This window comes from Myxocyprinus asiaticus, chromosome 33 (assembly GCF_019703515.2).
Source record: "Myxocyprinus asiaticus isolate MX2 ecotype Aquarium Trade chromosome 33, UBuf_Myxa_2, whole genome shotgun sequence".
Lineage (NCBI taxonomy): Eukaryota > Metazoa > Chordata > Actinopteri > Cypriniformes > Catostomidae > Myxocyprinus > Myxocyprinus asiaticus.
Genome location: NC_059376.1, coordinates 38,344,783 through 38,368,004, shown reverse-complemented (window position 1 = coordinate 38,368,004; position 23,222 = coordinate 38,344,783). Strand labels below are relative to the sequence as shown.

General features: G+C 36.9%; 1 protein-coding gene across 1 annotated transcript in view; it reads right to left on the bottom strand.

The window, feature by feature from the left end:
* The window catches only part of slc6a8 (solute carrier family 6 member 8), a 69,866-nt gene that overhangs the window by 7,633 nt on the left and 39,011 nt on the right, over positions 1 to 23,222 (bottom strand). The window contains exons 5-10 of the mRNA XM_051669957.1: positions 21,676 to 21,810; positions 20,421 to 20,524; positions 19,964 to 20,088; positions 7,755 to 7,867; positions 1,118 to 1,255; positions 60 to 162 (exon numbers count right to left, since the gene is read on the bottom strand). Of these exons, the coding sequence (XP_051525917.1) occupies positions 60 to 162; positions 1,118 to 1,255; positions 7,755 to 7,867; positions 19,964 to 20,088; positions 20,421 to 20,524; positions 21,676 to 21,810 (718 nt within the window). The remainder of the gene's footprint in view (positions 1 to 59; positions 163 to 1,117; positions 1,256 to 7,754; positions 7,868 to 19,963; positions 20,089 to 20,420; positions 20,525 to 21,675; positions 21,811 to 23,222) is intronic.

Below are 23,222 nucleotides of genomic sequence, written 5' to 3'. Positions count from 1 at the left end.
ATAGATAAACTGATAAGACATGAAAACATAAAAAAACAGCTACACAAAGCAATTCTCACCATAAACCCATGCGACAACCACGCATTCCCAGAATGCTTGCCACAGTAGGGTCATTCCACTGGCTGAATAGTAGTCAAAAAGCTGGAAGACGTACATCCCTCCCTAGGAACGCAATCATACGCATCAATTATAAAAGGGACAACAAGACATTAAAATCTAAAGTTACTGTGTTAATAATTTCCCCTGGTCTTGTGGTGCATGATTAATCAGCATGTTTCATTAATCAGAACTTTTCCACCTCTAAAATGACAAGGCTGTGTGGGCAGGGAAGCACTACTATCAATAAACTGAATATCCAGTCCTTGTATATACTATGTGTGTCTGTATATATATATATATATATATATATATATATATATATATATATATATATATATATATATATATATATATAATTGTATCATTTTTATCAATATTTGAATTCTTATTCTATTTTTATTGTGTGATAATGCTTTGCTGAATTAGGTGTAACCCCTAAAGTTTATGTTTTTCTATTATAACAAAAACATGTGGGGATTAAGTATTTTCTATTCTATTCTATTCTATTCTATTCTATTCTATGACATTAACCAATAACATCATAACCTATCTTTTTATAATCCAATATAGTATAGTATAGATTTGTAAAATTAAGTCCCGTCCCACATAATATCCCGCTAAATATTCTTTTGCACTAAAATATGTCACTTTATGGAAGTACTGTAAATGCATTGCAAAAGCCCCCTCATATTGTCTTTAAACAAGAAAATGTCAAAATTGTATTAATGTTGCCTGTAATCAAAAGTACTTCTTGTTTTTTAGTGTCCTTATGAAAACAATTTTATGAGTCATATCACTCTCACACTTTGCTTAATCTTGAACTGAAGGAAGATCAGCCTGTGAAACAGAATATGATGACCTAATACCCAATGGAAGCAGTTAAACCATTATGTTCTTATCTGAGTAACAAAGTATAACACTTTATTGATCGCATGGGCATTAAATTGCTGACATCCTCACACTCGACACTATCACTCCTGTCCATGTTATGAAGGGGTGTTTAATTAAGGGGACTCACCTGTGTAACCATGGAGAGATCTATAATGAAGCATGATAAACAGCAGATTGCCACGGCGATTTCACGCTGATAGCGTATGTAATACTTTCCAGGGAAAAGATCAAGAATGCCAGTTATGAAACCCTCCACACCAACAAACTGTGGGAAGTGTAAAGTGAAAAAACATATTAATAATTCAAGCATTTATTGGGTTGGCTTTAAGACAAACATTGTCAGTTCTTATACTACCTATAGATATACAGCAGGTCTATGCATTAAGCATTCTAGAGGTCTAAAGTATGTCTAAGCAAAAATGCATTCTATTTTCACAAAACACATGGCTTTGCGAAATAACTTTTAAAAACTAGCCTGTGGGTATAATATCAGCACAAATTAAATCTTAAGATTTCACATTATGTATTATTATTATTTAATATAATCAGTATGATAAAAATTATTTCTCTGTTTATATGTTATTTTGGCCAAATTAGTGGCAATATTAAAATATTTAGAATTTATTATATATATACACTGGTGGCCAAAAGTTTGGAATTATGTACATATTTTGCTCTTATGGAAAGAAATTGGTACTTTTATTCACCAAAGTGGCATTCAACTGATCACAATGTATAGCTAGGACATTAATAATGTGAAAAATTACTATTACAATTTAAAAAATTTTTTTCAGAACTTCTTAAACTACTTTAGAGTTCTCATCATACAGTCTAGCTGATCCTACAAAAGCTCAATGGGGTTAAGATCCATAACACTCTTTTCCAATTATCTGTTGTCCAATGCCTGTTTCTTTGCCCACTGTAACCTTTTCTTTTTGATTTTCTGTTTCAAAAGTGGCTTTTTCTTTGTAATTCTTCCCATAAGGCCTGCACCCCTGAGTCTTCTCTTTACTGTTGTCATGAAACTGGGGTTGAGTGGGTAGAATTCAATGAAGCTATCAGCTGAAGACATGTGAGGTGTCTATTTCTCAAACCAGAGACTCTGATGTACTTATACTCTTGTTTAGTTGTACATCTGGCCTTCCACATCTCTTTCTGTCCTTGTTAGAGCCAGTTGTCCTTTGTCTGAAAACTTCAGTTTTTTGGCAATTTCAAGCATTGTATAGCCTTCATTCCTCAAAACAATGATTGACTGAAGAGTTTTTTGTTGTTGTTGCCATTTTTGACCTAATATTGACCTTAAGACATGCCAGTCTATTGCATACTGTGGCAACTCAAAAACAAACACAAAGACAATGTTAAGCTTAATTTAATGAACCAAATAGCTTTCAGCAATGTTTGATATAATGGCAAGTGATTTTCTAGTACCAAATTAGCAATTTAGCATGATTACTCAAGGATAAGGTATTGGAGTGATGGCTGCTGGAAATGGGGCCTGTCTAGATTTTATCAAAAATTACTTTTTTTAAATAGTGATGGTGCTTACTATACTTTGTGATCAGTTGAATGCCACTTTGGTGAATTAAAGTACCAATTTCCTTCTGAAACAGCAAAATCTGTACATTATTCCAAACATTTGGCCACCAGTTTATATACACAGTGCATTCAGAAAGTATTCAGACCCCTTCATTTTTTTCAAATTTTGTTATATTGCAGCCTTATAACTGTAAATTCATTAAAAAGAAAAAACTTAAATATCACATTGACATAAGTATTCTGACCCTTAACTTAGTACTTAGTTGAAGCACCTTTGGCAGCGATTACAGCCTCAAGTCTTTTTGGGTATGATGTGACAAGCTTTGCACACCTGGATTTGGGGATTTTTTGCCATTCTTCCCTGCAGATCCTCTCAAGCTCTGTCAGGTGGGATGGGGACCGTCTGTGGACAGCCATTTTCAGGTCTCTCCAGAGATGTTCGATTGGGTTTAAGTCCGGGCTCTGGCTGGGCCACTCAAGGACATTCACAGAGATGTCCCTAAGTCACTCTTGTGTTGTCTTGGCTGTGTGCTTAGGGTCATTGTCCTGTTGAAATGTGAACCTTCAGCCCAGTCTGAGGTCCTGTGTGCTCTGGACCAGGTTTTCATTAAAGATATCTCTGTATTTTGCTGCATTCAGCTTTCCTTCAACCCTGACCAGTCCCCCAGTCCCTGCCGCTAAAAAACACCCCAACAGCATAATGCTACCAACACCATGCCTCACTGTTGGGATGGTACTGCTCAGGTGATGGCCGGTGCCTGGTTTCCTCCAGACATGATGCTTGGAATTGAGGCCAAACAGTTAAATCTTTATTTTATCAGACCAGAGAATCTTGTTTCTCACAGTCTGAGAGTCCTTTAGCTGCTTTTTTGCTAATTCCAAGTGGGCTTTCATGTGTCTTGCACTGAGGAGAGGCTTACATCTGGCCACTCTGCCATAAAGACTAGATCGGTGGAGTGTTGCAGTGATGGTTGCCCTTCTGCAAGTTTCTCCCATCTCCCCACATGATCTCTGGTGCTCAACTAGAGTGACCACTGGGTTCTTGGTCACCTTTCTTCCCAAGTCCTTTCTCCCCAGATTGCTTAGTTTGGCCAGGCGGCCAACTCTAGGAAGTGTCCTGGTTGTTCCAAACTTCTTCCATTTAAGAATTATGGAGGCTGGGGGCCTGGGTAGCTCAAAGAGTAAAGACGCTGACTAACAACCCTGGAGTCACAAGTTCGAATCCAGGGCATGCTGAGTGACTCCAACCAGGTCCCCTAAGCAACCAAATTGGCCCTGTTGCTAGGGAGGGTAGAGTCACATGGGGTAACCTTCTCATGGTTGCTATAATGTGGTTCTCGCTCTCGGTGGGGCACGTGGGAGTTGTGCGTGGATGCCGTGGAGAACAGTGCGAAGCCTCCACATTCACCATGTCTCCGCATTAATGTGCTCAACAAGTCACGTGATAAATAGCGTCAGATGCGGAGGCAACTGAGATTCGTCCTCTGCCACCCAGATTGAGGCGAGTCACTATGCCACCATGAGAACTTAGAGTGCATTGGGAATTGGGCATTCCATATTGGGGAGAAAAGGGGAGAAATAAAATAAAAAAATATTATGGAGGCTACTGTGTTCTTGGGAACCTTCAATGAACCCAAAATATTTTTGTAGCCTTCCCCAGATCTGTGCCTTGACACAATCTTGTCTCTGAGCTCTGCAGGCAGTTCCTTTGTCCTCATGGCTTGTTTTTTGCTCTGATATGCATTTTCAGCTGTGAGACCTTATATACACAGGTGTGTGCCTTACCAAATCATGTCCAATCAATTGAATTTGCCACAGAATCGGATTGAGCTTTATTGACAAGTATGATTACACACACAAGGAATTTGTCATGATGACAGAAGCTTCCAGTGCAAAGAGAATACAAAAAAATATATCTATATAACATATACAAACAAACATTTTTAAATATACATATAAACATATATACATAAACAGTGAAACAAGAATAAAAATAAAATACAACAGATAAATATATAGAGGAAACTACAGTAAATATGCTATATACAGATTTACAGTTATGTGCAAAGTGATTTAATGTATTGTGTAGAAGAGGTAGGATATGTCAAATAAATAATAAATGGAATATAAATATGAATGAATAGTTGAATATGCACATGATTGTATTGCAACAATGAAGAGTATTTGGGGCAGTTTTAACTGTTCATAAAGTGAATGACCTGAGGGAATATACTGTTCTTGTGCCTGACTGTTCTGGTGCTCTGTAGCGCCGGCCAGAGGGCAACACTTTAAAAAGGTAGTGTGCTGGGTGAATGGGGTCCAAAGTGATTTTTCCAGCCCTTTTCCTCACTCTGGAGGTGTACAGTTCTTGGAGGGTGGGAAGGTGAGAACCAATAATCTGTTCAGCAGTCTTCTGATGTCTGACTTGGTAGCTGAACCAAACCAGACAGTTATAGTAGTGCAGAGGACAGACTCAGTGACTGCTGAGTAGAACTGGATCAGCAGCACCTGTGGCAGGTTGAACTTCCTCAGCTGGCAAAGGAAGTACAACCTCTGCTGGGCCTTTTTCACAATGGAGTCAATGTGGGTCTCCCACTTTAGGTCCTGTTAGATCGTAGTGCCCAGGAACCTGAATGACTCCACTGCTGCTACAGTGCTGTTTAGAATGGTAAGCGGGTTCAATGCTGGGGTGTTCCTCCTAAAGTCCACTATCATCTCCACTGTTTTGAGTGTGTTCAGCTCCAGGTTGTTTTGACTGCACCAGTGAGAGACTCGTTGTCATCTTGGATGAGGCCGATGACTGTAGTGTCATCTGCAAACTTCAGGAGCTTGACAGAGGGGTCCTTGGCAGTGCAGTCATTTAAGTACAGGGAGAAGAGTAGTGGGGAGAGCACACATCCCTGGGGAGCACCAGTGCTTATTATACATGTGTTGGAAGTGAATTTTCCCAGTCTCACTAACTGCTGCCTATCTGTCAGAAAGCTGGTGATCCACTGACAGATAGAGGTGGGAACCGAGAGCTGGATTAATTTATTCCATAGGAGAGCAGGGATGATGGTGTTGAAAGCCGAACTGAAGTCCACAAATAGGATCCTTACATAAGTCCCTGGTCTGTCTAGATGTCTCAGTATGTAATGCAGTCCCATTGTTAGCTCATTAGGCAAACAGTAGGGGATCCAGAAAGGGTCCAGTGATGTCCTTCAGGTGGGCCAACACCAGTCTCTCAAATGACTTCATGACCACAGATGTCAGGGCAACAGGTCTGTAGTTATTAAGTCCTGCAATCTTGGGTTTCTTTGGGACAGGGATGATGGTGGTACGTTTGAAGCAGCTAGGAACTTCATAGTGCTTCAGTGATGTGTTGAAGATCTGTGTGAAGATGGGGGCCAGCTGGTCAGCACAGGCTTTTAGTGGGTGAAACACCGTCTGGGCCCTGTGCTTTCCTTGTCTTCTGTTTCCGTATGACCCAGCACAAATCCACTTCACAGATCTTAAGTGCAGGTTGAGTAGCAGGAGGGGGGAGGAGGGGGTTTGCAGGAGGTGTTGGTGTTTGTGTGAAGTAAAGGTCAGAGCGGGTGTGGGATGTGAGACTGGGCTTTTCAAATCTACAGTAAAAGACATTCAGGTCGTCAGCCAGTTGTTGATTCCCTACAGTGTGGGGGATGGTGTCTTGTAGTTGGTAATGTCTTTCAGGCCACTCCACACTGATGCAGGGTCATTAGCTGAAAACTTGTTTTCCAGATTTTCAGAGTAGCTTCTTTTAGCTGCTCAAATCTCCATTGTCAGTGTGTTTTTGGCCTGATTACACAAGATTTTATCCCCACTTCTGTAAGCATCCTCTTTGGCCTGACAAAGCTGCCTGAATTTTGCTATAAACCATGGTTTGTCATAGCTGTATTTTAAATAAGTCCTAGTAGGAATGCACACAGGAACTGATATGTCACAGTATCTGTGAGCTTGTCCAGGACGGTGGCTGCAGCTTCAAAAACACTCCAATTAGTGCAGTTAAAACAGGCTTGTAGCTCTGCTTCATTAGTCCATCTCTTTACAGTCTTAACTACAGGTTTAGCTGATTTTAGTTTCTGCCTGTAGGTTGGAAGAAGATGAACCAAACAGTGATCAGAGAGTTCCAAAGCTGCTCTAGGGACAGAGTGATATGCATCCTTTAATGTAGTGTAACAGTGATCCAGTATATTTCTGTCTCTGGTTGGGCATGTAAAGTGCTGTTTGTATTTGGGCAGTTCACATGTGAGGTTTGCTTTGATAAAATTCCCAAGAATAATAATAAGTGAGTCCGGGTGTTTTTGCTCCATGTCTGTGATGTGATCAGCCAGCTGTTGCATTTATCAGCTCGTCTCTTTTGAAACTGATCGAAAAGATATTACTAAACATTGGACAAATAAACAAAAACAGCAAAAGAACTGGAGAGCTCCACACCAAGGCGGCCATCTGTGGCGCCATCGTAGATTGCAGGTGGACTCCAATCAAAGTGTAGAAACATCTAAAAAATTATCCAGAGAAATGGGGTGCACCTGAACTGAAGTGTCATAGCAAAGAGTCTGAATACTTATGTCAATGTGATATTTCAGTTTTTTCTTTTTAATAAATTTGCAAAGTTATCAAAAATCTGTTTTTTGCTTTGTCGTTATGGGGTATGGTGTAGATTGATGTGACATTTTTTTTTTTTTTAAGCATTTTAGCATAAGACTGCAACATAACAAAATGTGAAGAAAAAAAAATGAAGGTGACTGAATACTTTCTGAATGCACTGTATACAGAAGTATTTGAATACTTTTAAGACTGGGCAATATAAAAAATACAAATATATATTACAATATATACAGTATATATTAAAATAATTGTATATATAATATAATATTATTTAATAATACTGTATATATTGTAATGTATATTTATATTATTTATATTGCCCAATCTTAAAAGAAGTATTCAAATACAATGTACTGATAATTTAATATTTATTTTACTTTATTATTTGATATAAAATTGCTTTGTCAACACATTTTTGACAAAATAATTTCATGGAAATCCATTTACTATACACAAAGGTAAAATAAATAGCTTAAAAAATAGTGCTTAAAAAAAGTTTATTCACAAGAAAAAGGGTGGCATTGGTGACTAGTCTTTTGCGGACAGTTAGGCACACCACCTATACATCCTGACCTTTAACCACATTGCTCTCTACAAGTCTTTCTGTGTGGACTGACCTGACTGTCCAGTCCCAGCAGTAGCAGCATGATGAAGAACAGGGCAGCCCACACCGGAGCCACAGGCATCAGAGATACGGCTTTGGGGTATGCTATGAATGCCAGACCAGGGCCTGCAGGGAGAAGAGCAGTATGAGAGGGGTGCCACCACGGGCTACACACTGCCCGCAACTCAGACACACATACACACATACAGTACCAATGGAACAGAGAGACAGAAGGAAGCACCTGGATGAAGTGAGACTGAGTGATAGCTCGCGAAAGAAGGGGCGGGCAATTTTAATTTTTCCTATTTGTTTAATTGTTTTTATTTTTCTATCAAAGGCAGGTTGTAACTGGCCATTTAGGTGTGAGAAACATGGCATGTAGAATTTGTTTATTGCTAGCATAAATTAGGAGGTTAAAAAGCTTTTTAAAGAAGACTATAAGAGGAAACATACCTCCCATATGGTAGCCAGTGTCTCAGTAGAGGCATGTTAGTATGTTAATATTTGGGGAGTTAATCTAAAGCTAAACACTGATCAGCCACAACATTAAAACCACCTGCCTAATATTGTGTAGGTCCCCCTCGTGTCGCCAAAACAGCGCTAACCCGCATCTCAGAATAGCATTCTCACCACAATTGTACAGGACTCTGACTCTGTCAGTTCGAACCAATCAGGCCATTCTCTGTTGACCTCTCTCATCAACATCGACTGGCTGATTAGATAATCACATAGATGATTGTTGGTGCAGATGGGCTGGTTTGAGTATTTCTGTAACTGCTGATCTCCTGGGATTTTCACACACAACAGTCTCTAGAATTTACTCAGAATGGTGCCAAAAACAAAAACATCCAGAAAGTGGCAGTTCTGCGGATGGAAATGCCTTGTTGATGAGAGAGGTCAACAGAGAATGGTCAGACTGGTTCAAACTGACAAAGTCTACGGTAACTCAGATAACCGCTCTGTACAGTTGTGGTGAGAAGAATAGCATCTCAGAATGCTATTCTGAGATGCGGGTTGGTGCTGCTTTGGTGGCACGAGGGGGACCTACACAATATTAGACAGGTGGTTTTAATGTTGTGGCTGATCAGTGTAAGTTTACGTTAACGTTAGTCATTTGTCGTAATACTGGTATTACAGCACACAAATCCAAAAAATGTAGAATTTTGTTAGTTTACATTCAGACAAATGTAAAAAGTTAGTTTCAATTTTTTGAGTACAAATTTGTCTCGATTTTGTAATTTGAAACATTTGTAAGTCACTAAAAGCAGATAAAAGCATCTGCTAAATGAATAAATGTAAACTGAACTGAGCTGGCTGAAGCATTAATCAAATGATTTGAAATTGTGCAATCTTTCTATCTAAAATTAGCTAATCTTTTTGAGTAGGAGACCGTTTCAACCATATTGCTCATAACAGAAAAAAACAAAGCACTTAAAGGGGTCATATCATCCTTTTTTAAATTATTGCATGCACCAAAACGCCTTTTTTCCAAAATCATTTTTTCTCTGACCCTTAGAATTAAACTTGCCTTTTTTTCCTTTTTTTTTTTTTTTTTTGCTGTTGTGCCTTCTATGAACTTCTATGTAAACACTCTCTTCACATGAGAAATCAGAACCGAACAGAGGCCAGATTTGCTGTCGAATCCAATCTAGTTTTTGATTGCTCCATTCTTCAACAACAGCATCTTTGCAGAGCCTGGGTTACATCAATTCAGGCTCACAAAACAATCTGTGCTCTAATGTGCTGCTTAAACTGTTAAGGTCACAATGAAATGTTCAGGGACCTAGTTAAAAATACACTTCAGACATTCGTTTCTAATGTTGGGAGATGCAGAGCAGTAGGTGCTACACACAGCAAATGTTTTTTTTTTTTTTTATGTATTATTTTAAATTTTTCAGCTTAGTTTCAATAAATGCTCTTTTTGGACTGGAAAGGAAATTGTGGAGCTCTGAATGTTATAGTATGTTTTTAGAGTACATTAGATTTGGGGTACTCGAGTTCGGACCCGAGTCACGAGTCCAATTTTAATGGACTTGTCACGGACTCGGATGCATTTTTACTCAGACCTGACTTGGACTCGAGCCTTTGGGACTCTGGATTTTTTTTCCGAGTCCAGCCGAGTCCATGGCATTTGATTTGTGATGCAATGAACAAACGAAATAAATAAAAATAACGAAACAGAAATAAATGGGACACTCTGTCTGCAAGCAGTTGTAGCACCCCCTGATGCCGTACACGTAGCCATAGTTTGTTTCATTGTGTTGAGCAAACACCTGCAGAGCGGCACATTCAGTCAACCAATACGCAATACGCTACGGAGACTGTTGTATAACATCGATTACCGAGGTGGCTGGTACGACAAACACATAAAGACAGGTATGTTGCCAATGTACTAGAAACTACAAGGCTGTTTCGCATGGCACAGGACCTGACAACTGGTAAAATCGCACGCGACATTTGTGCAGCCAAGATGGTGCTCACATCGCAGTTTTGTCGTGGTTAAGAACTTCATTAAGTCAAGTCAACCACATCAGGTCTCTCACAGTTTACTAAAACAACATATAAAAATAAAAATTCAGAAAAATATTATTAATTTTGGGCTATTAAGTCTTTTAAACTGGTCATTGATGAATTAACTGTAACTTTTTAAATAGTCGGGAAGAATTTGTTTTATTGCTAAACCAGACAGCAACTCTAAACGGATAAACAGCACCTACTTATTTTTTTTTCTATTTTAAAAGCATTGATGAACTGCTTAAAATATGTTTTTTTACAGTATTTTTCCACAATAAAATGCACAATGAAATATGAAGTTATTTTGGGCAGCGAAATATTTGTTTATAATTTAATTATATATTGGGTGACCAGACACAGGACAGTACCTTTTTTTGGTAGGGTCACTGATTTGTTTCTTCTTAAATTAAATCTCCTCATTGTCCTTCTCGCTATTGTCTCTGATATCATTTGCAGAGAAGAAAATCAATTTTGTTGCGTCGCACATTGATTTGACGATACATTCATTCTAGTCTTCAGCAAATCAGCTAAAATGTATCTGGTTACCATGGCAATGACGTCATGCGCTTAGCGCTCACGCTCTGTCATCCTGTCAGTCAGCGCAAATGCCCAAAAATAATGCAACAATGCGTTTTCAACAACGAGCTGAAAGAAGCCGCATTGGCTACATTCACTTTCATTTTCCCCATTCACTTCCATTTTAAGTGCCTCACTGTAACAGATTTTTATTTTTTATTTTTTTAAAGAAAAGGAGAGACGAGTCGAAATACATTTTTGTAATAATCAATATTATGCCACAAATGCTGTTGATTGAGCTTAACTTGTATTGAACCCGGAACATTCCTTTAAATGTTGAGATGTGGGGACTGTATTTTGAATTTTAGGTTCCAGTGTTGTGAATTTTGTGTTAAAATGTGTACCTGACATGACAAGTCTACTCATAATTATACATGCAATATGAAATTTTGCATGTGGAATTTGCAAATTTAAAAAAAGCTAAAATGTGGTTAAATAGTGAAAAACAAAATATAAAATCAAATATACATTTTCACAAACTATATATTGCAGAAGTTTGCATACCCCTTTTGTTTTAGTCCTATATGTTTTCACACCCCTTTCAGAATATATGCAAATATAAGAGATAAAAGATTATATATTTTATGTAGTACTTCCCTTCAAAAGCTACATTACATAAAATGTACTGTAATTTACACAAATCATCCTGTTCAAAAGTTTGCATCCCCTTGGTTCTTGGTTCTTGTGTTGCCTTCTTAAATGTGCACCTTTTGTAATAGTTGTGTGTGTCCATCAATTGTCCTAAGTGTAAAAAGCTGGATGTCTATATCATTTAGCCACTGTTGGGAAGAACTCAAATGTGCAGAAGATGCTGGGAAACCAAAGAATGTACAGTATTTTTCTTAAGAAAAGTGGACATCTTCATTGCTCGGGACAAAGCAGGGACTCATGAAGAATTATTACACAAACAGTTATTAATCATAGAGAAAGCAACACACCATATTAAAGGGTTTGCTCTCATGCCAGCAGCTCTAAAGCTCACGTGCAGTCTGTATCATGAACATGCACAGGAGATCAACGGTCGGTGAAGTGTTTCACTTAATAATACAAGACAGAGTCACATACAATAATTTGTTAGACTTCTGAATTATACTTTTGTGTTCTTTTGAAGCTTGAAGAAGTGGTCACCATAAACTGCCATTGTGTGACATCACTGAGCACAATAGTTTTTTTTGTTTTTTTCACAATTTCTCCCTTTGTGTTAAAAGAAAGAAAATCATAAGGAGTTATAACAACACAGGGGTGAGTAAACAATGACTGAATTTTCAATTTTGGGTGAACTAATCCTTTTAGAACCAAGGGAATGTAAACTTTTGAACCGGACCATTTGTTTAAATTCAGTTACCATTTTGTCTTGTGGAATATACAGTATGTGAGTATCTGTTGTCAAATATCTTCTTCAAGGTAGTACTAAATACTTTTTTATTTTTTTAAATGATAACACATGGACGCATCAGGGTTTTAGGTGCACAAGCAGTGCTTTGAACTGCCCCACTTTTTCCCCAAATTAACAATCATGTCCGTGTTAAATGGCCCTAATATTATCAGTGGGCTTTACCAGTGTTTTCGGATGTAGCATTTGCAGTCAAGTCGTGAGAAATAACTTCTCAGCGAGTGCTAATTACTACTGTGTTGACTCATTATTTTCCCAAACCAATCAGAAGATAGAGACAAAAAAGAAATCTCAGTATGTATTATTTCTTTAGATAGGGATCATTTTAGATAAAACTAAACTAAATTGAAAAGACAAATTGAAAATGAAGTAGAAATAAAAAACAAAATTCAAATTCAAAACAATAATAACTCTGGTTTTAATGACTAACGCAGCTTTCACGTTCTTTAGTCTATGTTTGAGTGGAGGGGAAAAGCAGCAAATAATTGAAATGTCGACAGAATGCAATAAGAATTGTGTTGAAGGACAGTTTTGTCTTCATACATCTAAAGCATATGCTTTCATTCTGAAACCACTTTGAAGTTTGTTCAGCAGGGAACTAATCATAAAATATAGAGGTGTTTTTGTTACATTTATATTGAAAATAGTTTTTTCTTAAAATATTGATGTTGTGTTTACAGTTACAATTTGAATTCATATTCATGAACAGATTAATTCGGACTCGACTCGGCCTGTTATGGAATCGGTCTTGAGTCCGACTTGGCCCCTTTTGGACTTGGACTCGACTCAATTGTTTAAAGACTCGGACTTGACTCGGACTCGACTAAGGTGGACTCGAACCCAACACTAGAGTACAATGAATTCTTGTTATATGACCCCTTTAAGGGACTGCAGGAGTCGGGTAAAAATAATGTCTTGCATATTACCAACAAAGTACTGTTTTTACACTTTGAGACTTTTTTTATAGATTTGATTGCAGAGAGATAATATGTGGCAAGATATAGTTCAATCTAATGGAAATAAGTTGTGACATCCAGAGGAACTACTCTATTTTTAATGTCATGAGACACAACTGAATGACTGTGCTCTTATGATTCAACTCAATGTATCGATTGTGTTTGGAAAAGTTTAGTGTTAGACGTTAGCGCATTTTATTGCATTGGGGTTTCGTTAAAATAGACTTAGATGAAAGCGCGACGGCTGGCAGTTTTGGTTTTATGAATTTGTTGATTTGAAAACTTGTTGATTTTCCCTCTTCTTAGCAGAGGATGGATGAGCCTGATTCAGGAATTATGTTGCGCAGTGCATATCGGGCCTGCCTGTGTCACGTCCGCGTATGCCTGACAATCGTAGGTGCTGACTTAAGGGCTAGGCTGTAATAGAGGTGTAAATGCTAACATTAGATATCAGAGGTTTACCTGCATTGGCAGACTGCTCCAGGACCCCTCTTGAAATCGAGATGTGCACATCTCAAGAGGCAAAGTTCCTGGTTAAATAATCCTTAAATTAATACTTAAATAAAGCCAAAATATAGATATAGAGATATAAATGAATATATGAATCACAATATATAGAACGGGACTGAAGACAATCAAGGAAAACTAGTCAAAGCATCAAATTTATGATGGGGAACCTAGTTCGTTTTCTAACTGTAACTGTAATTCCGCTTTTGTGTTGCAGGAAAATGAAAAATAAGTAAAAGACACAAACAATGGTTTCCATCTCAAAAGTTTCTGGAGATACACCACATCACAACCTACTCGAACATCACAACATTGTTCTTTAAGCGCACACTCATAACGGCACACATGCACCTTGGGATCTGCCTCTAAACTTCTTACTACACACATCAACAGACAAACACATCAGAGGACAGACAAGGGGTAACACACACACACACACTCATTCTTACACACATACTTTCAAAACATGCATGTTTGTGTCCACATTTGCTGTATTCTTCCTGATATTTTCCTAATACCCCTAGCAAAAATTTACCATGTTAACCATAGTTTCCACTAAATTACCACAGTTACTACATGTAGACTTTCTACTACAAAACTTTGTAAAATAGTATTATGCCTAATCTAATGAACAGAAATTAAGAAATTAATATGACAGAAAGATTCTGAAAGCTTCAGACACTGTTTGAAGAAGATCCCAAATTAGGGTGTTTTTCAACTTCGGGCACTTTTAACACTGAAATGTCTTGTTAAAGTCATTTTTTTTCACACTTGTACATGCTTTTTTATTTTTTTTATTTGTCTACTAATTTGCCAACAGTCTATGTACATGCATCACAGAAGATTTTTTTATTCTTGTAATTTTTTTCTGAAAGTCATGACAATTCCCACTTGATGTGTCATTTAGCACATCTCAAATTCTAAATCGTGTTTAATAGAATTCTGTGGTGGAAATGATGGTGTTGGAAATGATTTTTGAAATAAAATATCTGACTTCTTTTTTGCTTCCTAAGGCTAATTTCATAGCATAACATTTTATGCTGAATGTTTATATTAAATAATATGCATTTTTTTTTTTTGTGCATCATTTGACAAAATTACAGCTTGATTGGAAATGATGCCCAATAATGATACTCTGCTGCTAAGAGATATTTGCCTTGATTTTTCTTTGTTTTCTTCAAACATCACTTGTCTCATACTTCATCTCAAGCATGCTCTTCACTGACACTTTTGTCGACTTGGTTAACAAGCAAATTGTTTTGGTGTGATGGAAATAACACCACAACTGTGGGACAGATCAAAAATCATTTTCACACACACATTGCAATGGTTTGTTTATTTCACTCTTTGTTTAGATTATCATAGTTAATCTAATAATGTAATAATTTGTATTTTTATAATGGATTTTCATTGTTTACTACTGAAAGTTTGGGTCTGGGACAAGGCTAAAACAATCAAATCTATACATGATTGAAAAATAAATGATAAAGGCCTGGTAAAAGGTTTCTAAGTCAGTTTTAATGTGATCTTCTTATAACGAGAAGAAAAAGTTGAAATCTGTTAGTTTTAACAAAAATCAACCCATGGGACTTGAAACTGCCTGAAGTTGAAGAAACACCAATTAGTATATTATGATTCTTTAAAGGTTGCAAGAATGATCTGAAAAGTGGGGCAGACATGTTATAAACCTTTGCTTGGCTTATGAATATTAATTAGGTGACATAACATCCGCTCAGTAGTCACAACCGATTTGCTGAAAGACAAGTAAGTGGGCGATAGACTTTTTAGACACCATATTAGGCATACACACCGCCACCAGACAAAACAAATCTCTCAAAACATTACGATTAATAAATTCAGAAAAAGTATGTGTGTAAAGGGACGGTCGGGATTTTGCCGTGATAATAATAACTGTAATTACTAGGGTGTTGTGGCGGGAAATATGGTTACCATAGTGAAGTTTTGTAAGGGACATGCTGTGGACTGCTATGATATAATTAATGCTCATGTAATATCAGCATTCTCTTTATTGTGACTGCATGCAGCATTTATAATGTGAAATTCAGTGATCTGTGCCAGTGAGACGGGGACTTGAGAGTCACTTGTATGAACCCTGTGTCACCTTGTCATGTCCTTTAAAAATATCGCTTTATAATCTTTTTTTTGTCTTCTACCTCACTGTCCTTTCTCTCCTTCAGGCGAAGAACATGCTGTCCTATACTAAGCATCAACAAACCAGTGTACTGATTCTGTGCCACAAGGTAAAACTGATTTTGAAATGGCAAGTGGTACAACATGAACATTAAGGAGAAAAGAGTAAAATTGATATCACTAAAATGCCCAATGGGACTTAAGATTTTAAGACTGGACATTTTCTTGCTTTAAAGAACAGGCTTACCAAGGTACATTTAAAAAAGTCTACCCAATTTTTATTCATACCCAATTAAAATGCTTTGCAAAGACATTAAACTACATTGTTTTTATTTTGATTTCTGGGGTCAGCTTTGGTTCACATTTAGTCATAATTAAATTTCACGCTCAAACATTCATTATGATATGATATTAATGAACATTTTTATGGCAGCCTTTTTTTATCGAAATTACATGCTTCATTACACGTTTGGTAGCAGTTTCCTAGTGAAATGTCCAGCGGGGGTGCTAAAAGTGAGTGAAATGGTGTCGTAATCTGACAAGGTTTTCAATGGGAATATTAGATGGAGGTTTTAATGAGTAAAATGTACCTCCCTAACCTAAACTTTAACCTAAATGTAAACAATGGTGTTTTAAAAGCAAATGAGAGGTGAAAAAAACAGACATCCTTACCTTCAACCAACATCTAAACCTAACTGATAGTGTGGAAAAATCAAATGCGACAACAAAAGCAAATGTTCTGAAGCAACCACGTCATTTTGTGTCGCTTTAATGACACTTTCATCTCACATCTCAGCATCCATGTTTGGCTGGGCTCGAACCACTGTCTGCTGATTCCAAAGTCCAACACTCTATCAGATGAGCTACTGCAAAAGCTAATCACATTGGAATAAGTGTGTAAATGAAGGCTGGTGTGCAATACGTTCAAATGTGTCTTTTTTCAAATTATGCATTATAATAAAAGTGTTTCGATATGATAACATAGCAGCATGTCAGTAATAGTGCGAAAAATAAGCGTTAATAAAGTCATAATCAGCCGTTGTGATTTGTGTTAAAGTGAATAAAATGCAGTTGCTGTAGCGCCTCTAGTGTTAATTTCACCAGGAAACTGCGGTAAAACGTAGAACGCAGCACTTAAAACTCAGTTTGCAAAAATGTTGTTATAGTAACATTCATTCTATGAGACTAGGTAGTTTCATAGTAAAGTCTTAAAGGATTTAAATGTCATGAAAGAAAATGCTATTTATGCAAAAGTAAATACAGTATGTCTCAAAGAAAGTTACTTATTAGATATGTGGACACCGACTATAAAACATGAGTGACCTTTAACCAACAGTGCTCACTGTTCTTGATAAAACTGCTTTACCTTATCGCTGTATGCTATATTTTCATGAAGTAGGGTGAACCATAAATTGCTTAGAAACTGCAATGCCTTTTTCTTCTTAAAAACGAGCTAAACATATTCCAAGCATCAACCACAGATTGTAACATGTTGTCTTGGTTTTGTAGAAAAAAGATTATTCATTGTTTGCGTTCATATGTTTTTATTCTTTATGCAACATGTACTGTAGTAGATATTAGAAATTATTAAAAGATTGCAATTTTAAGGAATCACTATTATAAAAGATTTTCACACTTTAAATGCGTGAAATGTACGTGTGATGTGGTAACAGGCTTTCATGCATGAGCGTCAGAGTAGAGCATGCTGGGTGTTAAATTCATGCTTCATACTGTTAGTCTAGTCTGAGCTATCTGTTCATTAATATAATTTCATTTCTATTATAAATGATCTGTGTTTCCCTAATGTGTTGCATTATGGGCATGCACAAGATTAATAAAGTCTAACTGATAATAGGGTTATAAGTGATGAGCTTTATGTGTGCAAATTGTGTGCATGGAGGACACAGTATGCCAGAAAAAGTTACATTTACTTCATTCTTAAGTATTCTCTCTATTCTAGTCTCACACATATACACCTGCATTCAGAACAGATACTTTAACACACACACACACACACACACACACACACAAACAAATAGCTGATTGTACGGTCCCTTTCACAAAAATATGACTAAGTGCAAATAACATTGTACAAACCCAATTCCAAAAAAGTTGGGACAGTATGAAAAATGCTAATAAAAACATAAAAGAGTGATGTGTAAATTATATTCACCCTTTGCTATATTGAAAGCACTACAACTACAAATTACATTATGTTTTTCCTTGTGAATTTCATTGTTTTTTGAAAATGTAATTTCAAATCAGATGATTGCAACACGCTCCAAAAAAGTTGAGACAGGGGCAATTTAAGACTAATAACAATGTGACAAGATGAAATAACAAGGCGATGGGAAACAGGAGATGTTAAACAGGTGAGGCAATCATGTCATAGTATATAGGGAGCCTCCAAAAACAGCCTAGACCTTCAAGAGCAAGGATCATTCGAGACTTGTCAATTTGTCAAAAGATGCTTCAGCAAATAATCCAGCACTTTGAGAATAATGTTCCCCAAAGACAAATTGGATGGACTTTGGACATTTCACCCCCAACAGTGCACAATATAGTTAAAAGATTCAAGGAATCTGGTCAAATCTCTGTGTGTAAAGGACAAGATTAAAACCATTTCTGAATGCGCTTGATCTCTGATCCCTCATTTGTCACTGTTTTAAAAAACAGCATTCATCTGTAATGGATATAATGAACATGAGCTTGGGATTACTTTAGTAACCTTTTTTAATCAACACCACTCGCCGCTGCATCCACAGATGCAAGTTAAGACTTTACTATGCAAAGCAGAAGCCTTACATCAACACTGTCCAGAAGCGCTGCCGACTTCTCTGGTCTCGGTCTCATCTTAGATGGAAAGTAGAACAGTGGAACTGTGTTTTTTGGTCCAAAGAGCCACATTTAAAAAAAAAAGTTTTGAAAAACAAAGGTGTTGTGTTATCCAGGACAAAGAGGAAGCTGTTATTAGCGTCAGGTCCAAAAGCCAGTGTCTGTATGGCCAGGGGTGTGTCAGTGCCCATGGCATGGGTAACTCGCACATCTGTGAGGGCACCATTAATGGAGACAGATATGTAAAAATTTTGGAGCAACATATACTGCCATCCAGCACTGTCTTCTCCAGGGACGTCCCTGCATTTTCCCGCAGGACAACTTCAAACCACATACTGCCTGGTTTACAAGTGCATGACTGTGTAAGCAGAGAGTGTGGGTGCTAGATTGGCATGCCTGCAGTCCTGACCTGTCTCCAACTGAGAATGTGTGGCGCATTATGAAGCACACCATACGGCAATGAAGACCCGGTACAATTGTGCAGCTAAAGACCTACATAATGGATGAATGGGGGGAAATTCCACTTTCTAAATTTAACTTCATTGCCAAATGCTTAAGTGATATTAGAAGGAATGTTGATGTTTCACAATGATAAACACTCGACTGTCCCAACTGTTTTGGAGTGTGTTGCAATAATCTGATTTGAAATTACTGTACATTTTCAAAAAACAACAACAAGAAAAAACATGCACTATGTAGTTGTAGTGCCTTCAATGTAGCAAAGGGTGAATATAATTTACAAATCACTCCTTTGTGTTTTTATTAGCATTAACTTTTTATTAACTTTTTCGGAATTGGGGTTGTATTTAAATGCAACATGATCTCCATTTATATTCTTTCTTCACTGATAATGTCAAAACAACAACAAAAATTTACAGTAATACATAATACAAGCCACATATCACTCTGCATTGGATTTACAGTAGAATATCATAATCATATGACATATGTTCAGACAATGCATTTCAGGGGGTAATTTAGAAAACATCCTTGCATTAAATATTTATTTCATAAATTATTTACTACAACCAGCCCCGGGCCAATACAGGCATTCACTTTTGTGCCCTAAAAACAACAGGGTGTGGAGTGAATTATTCAACATCTGCTTTAAGATACATTTTAAGGCCTGGTACTTAGATTGGGGCTGCATGGTACATAAATGTAATTTCAAGCAGAAACTTATACTTTATGAATATACAGTTTGCTCAAATCTTATCACTCAAATCCAATATAGTACATAATCCATCATGTGTAATAAAGTACACAGCAGTAGGTGCACTAGACTCTTACCCGATTCAGCCACTTTAGAGATGTCCACACCCTGCTCGGATGCCATGAAACCCAGGATGGAGAAGACGACAAAACCAGCAAAGAAACTGGTGCCACTATTAATAAGAGCCAGCACGAATGCATCCCTGTCAGGAGAGGAAGAAACAGACATTAACTACAGGTTGGGTAACACATTATAAATGGTTGATTCTTCAACTTCTGGCAATTTCATATCACAGGGGTTGATTTTGATTAAAAAAGCTTTCACCATTTTTGTTTTTGTTATACGAAGTTAATATTAAAACTTACAAAACTAGATATTATGAATAATATGGCAACCTGATATATAACCAGTCAAAGCACTTTGTGCATTGAAGTCAAAGCAAAGCATTGCTGATTCAACGCTTCAAGCTACTTATGCATCCAGGACTTTTGAGATCTATCTCCTTGTGTCTTCAAGGCAGCAGTGGTGACTTACTTATAGCAGTCATTGTTGAATCGGTTATAGCTACCAAGAGCGGTGAGGGCCCCGAGCCCGATAGCGTAGGAGAAAAAGATTTGAGTACCAGCATCGATCCAGACCTGAGAGAGACAGAAAAAGTTATGAAAGTCAGACAAACACACATCTACAATACCTCTGAAATGATTATTGAACTCAAAGTAGCTCCGGGTACTCTGGAGAGAGATGTAAAACCAAAGTAAAGTTTAAAAGAGTAAAGTTCTTTGAATCTTGGCAGAATTGAAGTATTGCTTATGATGCCTACAGTGGGGTTCAAATGTCTACATTGAACATCTGAGACTCTAAATCTAATTTAAGCCTTGAAATACACTTTTTTTGTTTTAAGTAGCTATAATGTTTTGACCTAAAATTAATAAAAAATATTGCACTAATAAAATGTAAGCTAAAATTTCACATTGGCCATGTTAAAAGAATATTCCAGGTTCAATACAAGTTAAGCACAATCAACAGTATTTGTGGCATAATGCTGACTACATCATAAATCCAATTTCAACTTGTCAATCCTTTTCTTAAAAAAAGCAGAAATCTGGGTTATAGTGACAGATTACAGTTTCAAAAGTATAGCCATAAGATGTGAACAATATGCATGTTAACATGATTTTAGTGTGATAAAACCTCTCACTACCCTTTTCTGTGTAAAAGTTTTATCCATTTTTACAATATCGTTATACTGTATATTAGCATATATTAGCATATACATAATATGCTTCACATTTCTGTCTTCCAAACATTGGCCCCATTCACTTCCATTCTACAGTAAGTGCCTCACTGTAACCTCGAATGTTGCTTTTTTAAAGAAAAGGAGAGACGAGTCAAATGTATTTTTTGCAGTAATCAACATTATACCACAAATGCTCTCGATTGAGCTTAACTTGCATTGAACCTGGAATATTCCTTTAACTCTATTGTACATATGGAAGGATTACTTACGTTTCATTTTCACTGAAGCTCACAAAATGCTCTTTGGAACATTCACAAATCATGCTGGATAACATGGATCATCAGGTTTTGTACAAGTCAGCTCGGTGCAGCTCTATGCTTATAATTTAATTTTAAATTACAAAAATGTATTTTTTATAAACAAATGCAAAACAGAAAAATATTCACAAGTGGACTAAAACAGACTTTTGAACCTACTGTATGGTAGAAAAATACTTTTTATTCATTTTGGATAAAGACAGACCATTTTTGTCCAGTTCTGTAAAGGTCTCACCTGTGGTTCTCCTAGCTTGGACCAGTCAGGTTTGACATAATACAAGATCCCATCATAAGCACCAGGAAGGGTTACACCCCTCACCAGGAGAATAATCAGGACCACATACGGGAACGTGGCAGTAACATACACGATCTGTGAAAGATGGAAACATTTATTACACATATCTGTGCCCAGTCAATTGACAAATAACATGTCCATGCTCATTTTTTTCTTTTTTTAAATAAAGATTTTAGGTTTAAAATGTATATGCTATTTATGATGTGTACTGCATAGTAAGCACTTTCTGGATTCGCCATGTCATTCTGACTGCTCCTGTTTGTCTCTTTCCCAGTGCAGAGCTCTGTTGAGTACAGAACCACCGCGCCATGTTGTCTCTAGTAGTACAGAGACATCTAAAGACTATAATGACAAAAAAGAAAGCTATAAAGGACCAGTTCTGAAATACTAGTGAGAGCTGCTGTCTAGTACTGCCTACATGCTTTCCACATATCAAGAACACAGTGCTGGCTTTTATAAACACTAGAATTGTAGGTCTGACTTACAGCAGAACTTGGCTATTACATGTTAGACTAAAGTGTTATCTGTCATTTATATGAATGTAAAAAGGAAAGTGTATAATTTACGTGCTATGACTGACTGGTCCCCATTTCTTTTCAGTTTCTCACTATTTTTAGAATATCAGCTAGAATGAGGTTAAATGTATAATGTAACAATTGTGCAAGAATTATGAAAAAATATAAATAGTTTTAAATAGTTTTAGACAAAGTACAGAAAGTCACTCCCTAAAATATTTCAACTTGACAGCCACAACTAAACAACCACATTTTAACTTCACATACATCCCCCGTCCCTTGTAGATTTGTTTATAAAATATTGAAAATTATTATTATATTTTTTTATTCAAGTTTAACACATTTTAACATTTAAATCCATTCGAAAGAAATTCTGTAGATTTCCCCCCCAAAATCGGTAAAGAAACGCATAACCCAATACTTTAGCTTGGTGAGGGATGTTATTCATGTTCTTGATTGATAAATGATCATGCACGTCATTTGCATGAACAAAGACAGTGAAAGCATTTGCTAAACTGATCGTAGTAAGTGTGGCAGCTTTAATTATACCGATGTAATCCATATAACGCAATCTAGTCCAAGCAAATATTATCAGTACATTTTTATATCATGCAATTTGCTGACATTGTGTCTGTAAAGACTTTTTTATCTCTCTTGGGTCTCAGCAAGGACAGACAGTTTTAGTCACATGCTGAACTTTCTATCATGTGAATAATGTCGAAAAGCATGTACCACACGTCTCACTCCCTTCTACTATGAAATCATCTCTGATGCTCCAGCAAGGAGAGGCTTATTGATTCAGCCGTTGGTTCCAAACGGTGTGAACTTTGACCTCTGATGATACGAGACGGGCTGTTATCAGGGAACATTTGAGACTTGCTCATTCAAAGTGTTTCTGGTTTATTGACTAGGTTCTTATGCCATTGTATATTCTAACAGGACTGGCGGCCTTCTTCAAATGCTCCACATAAA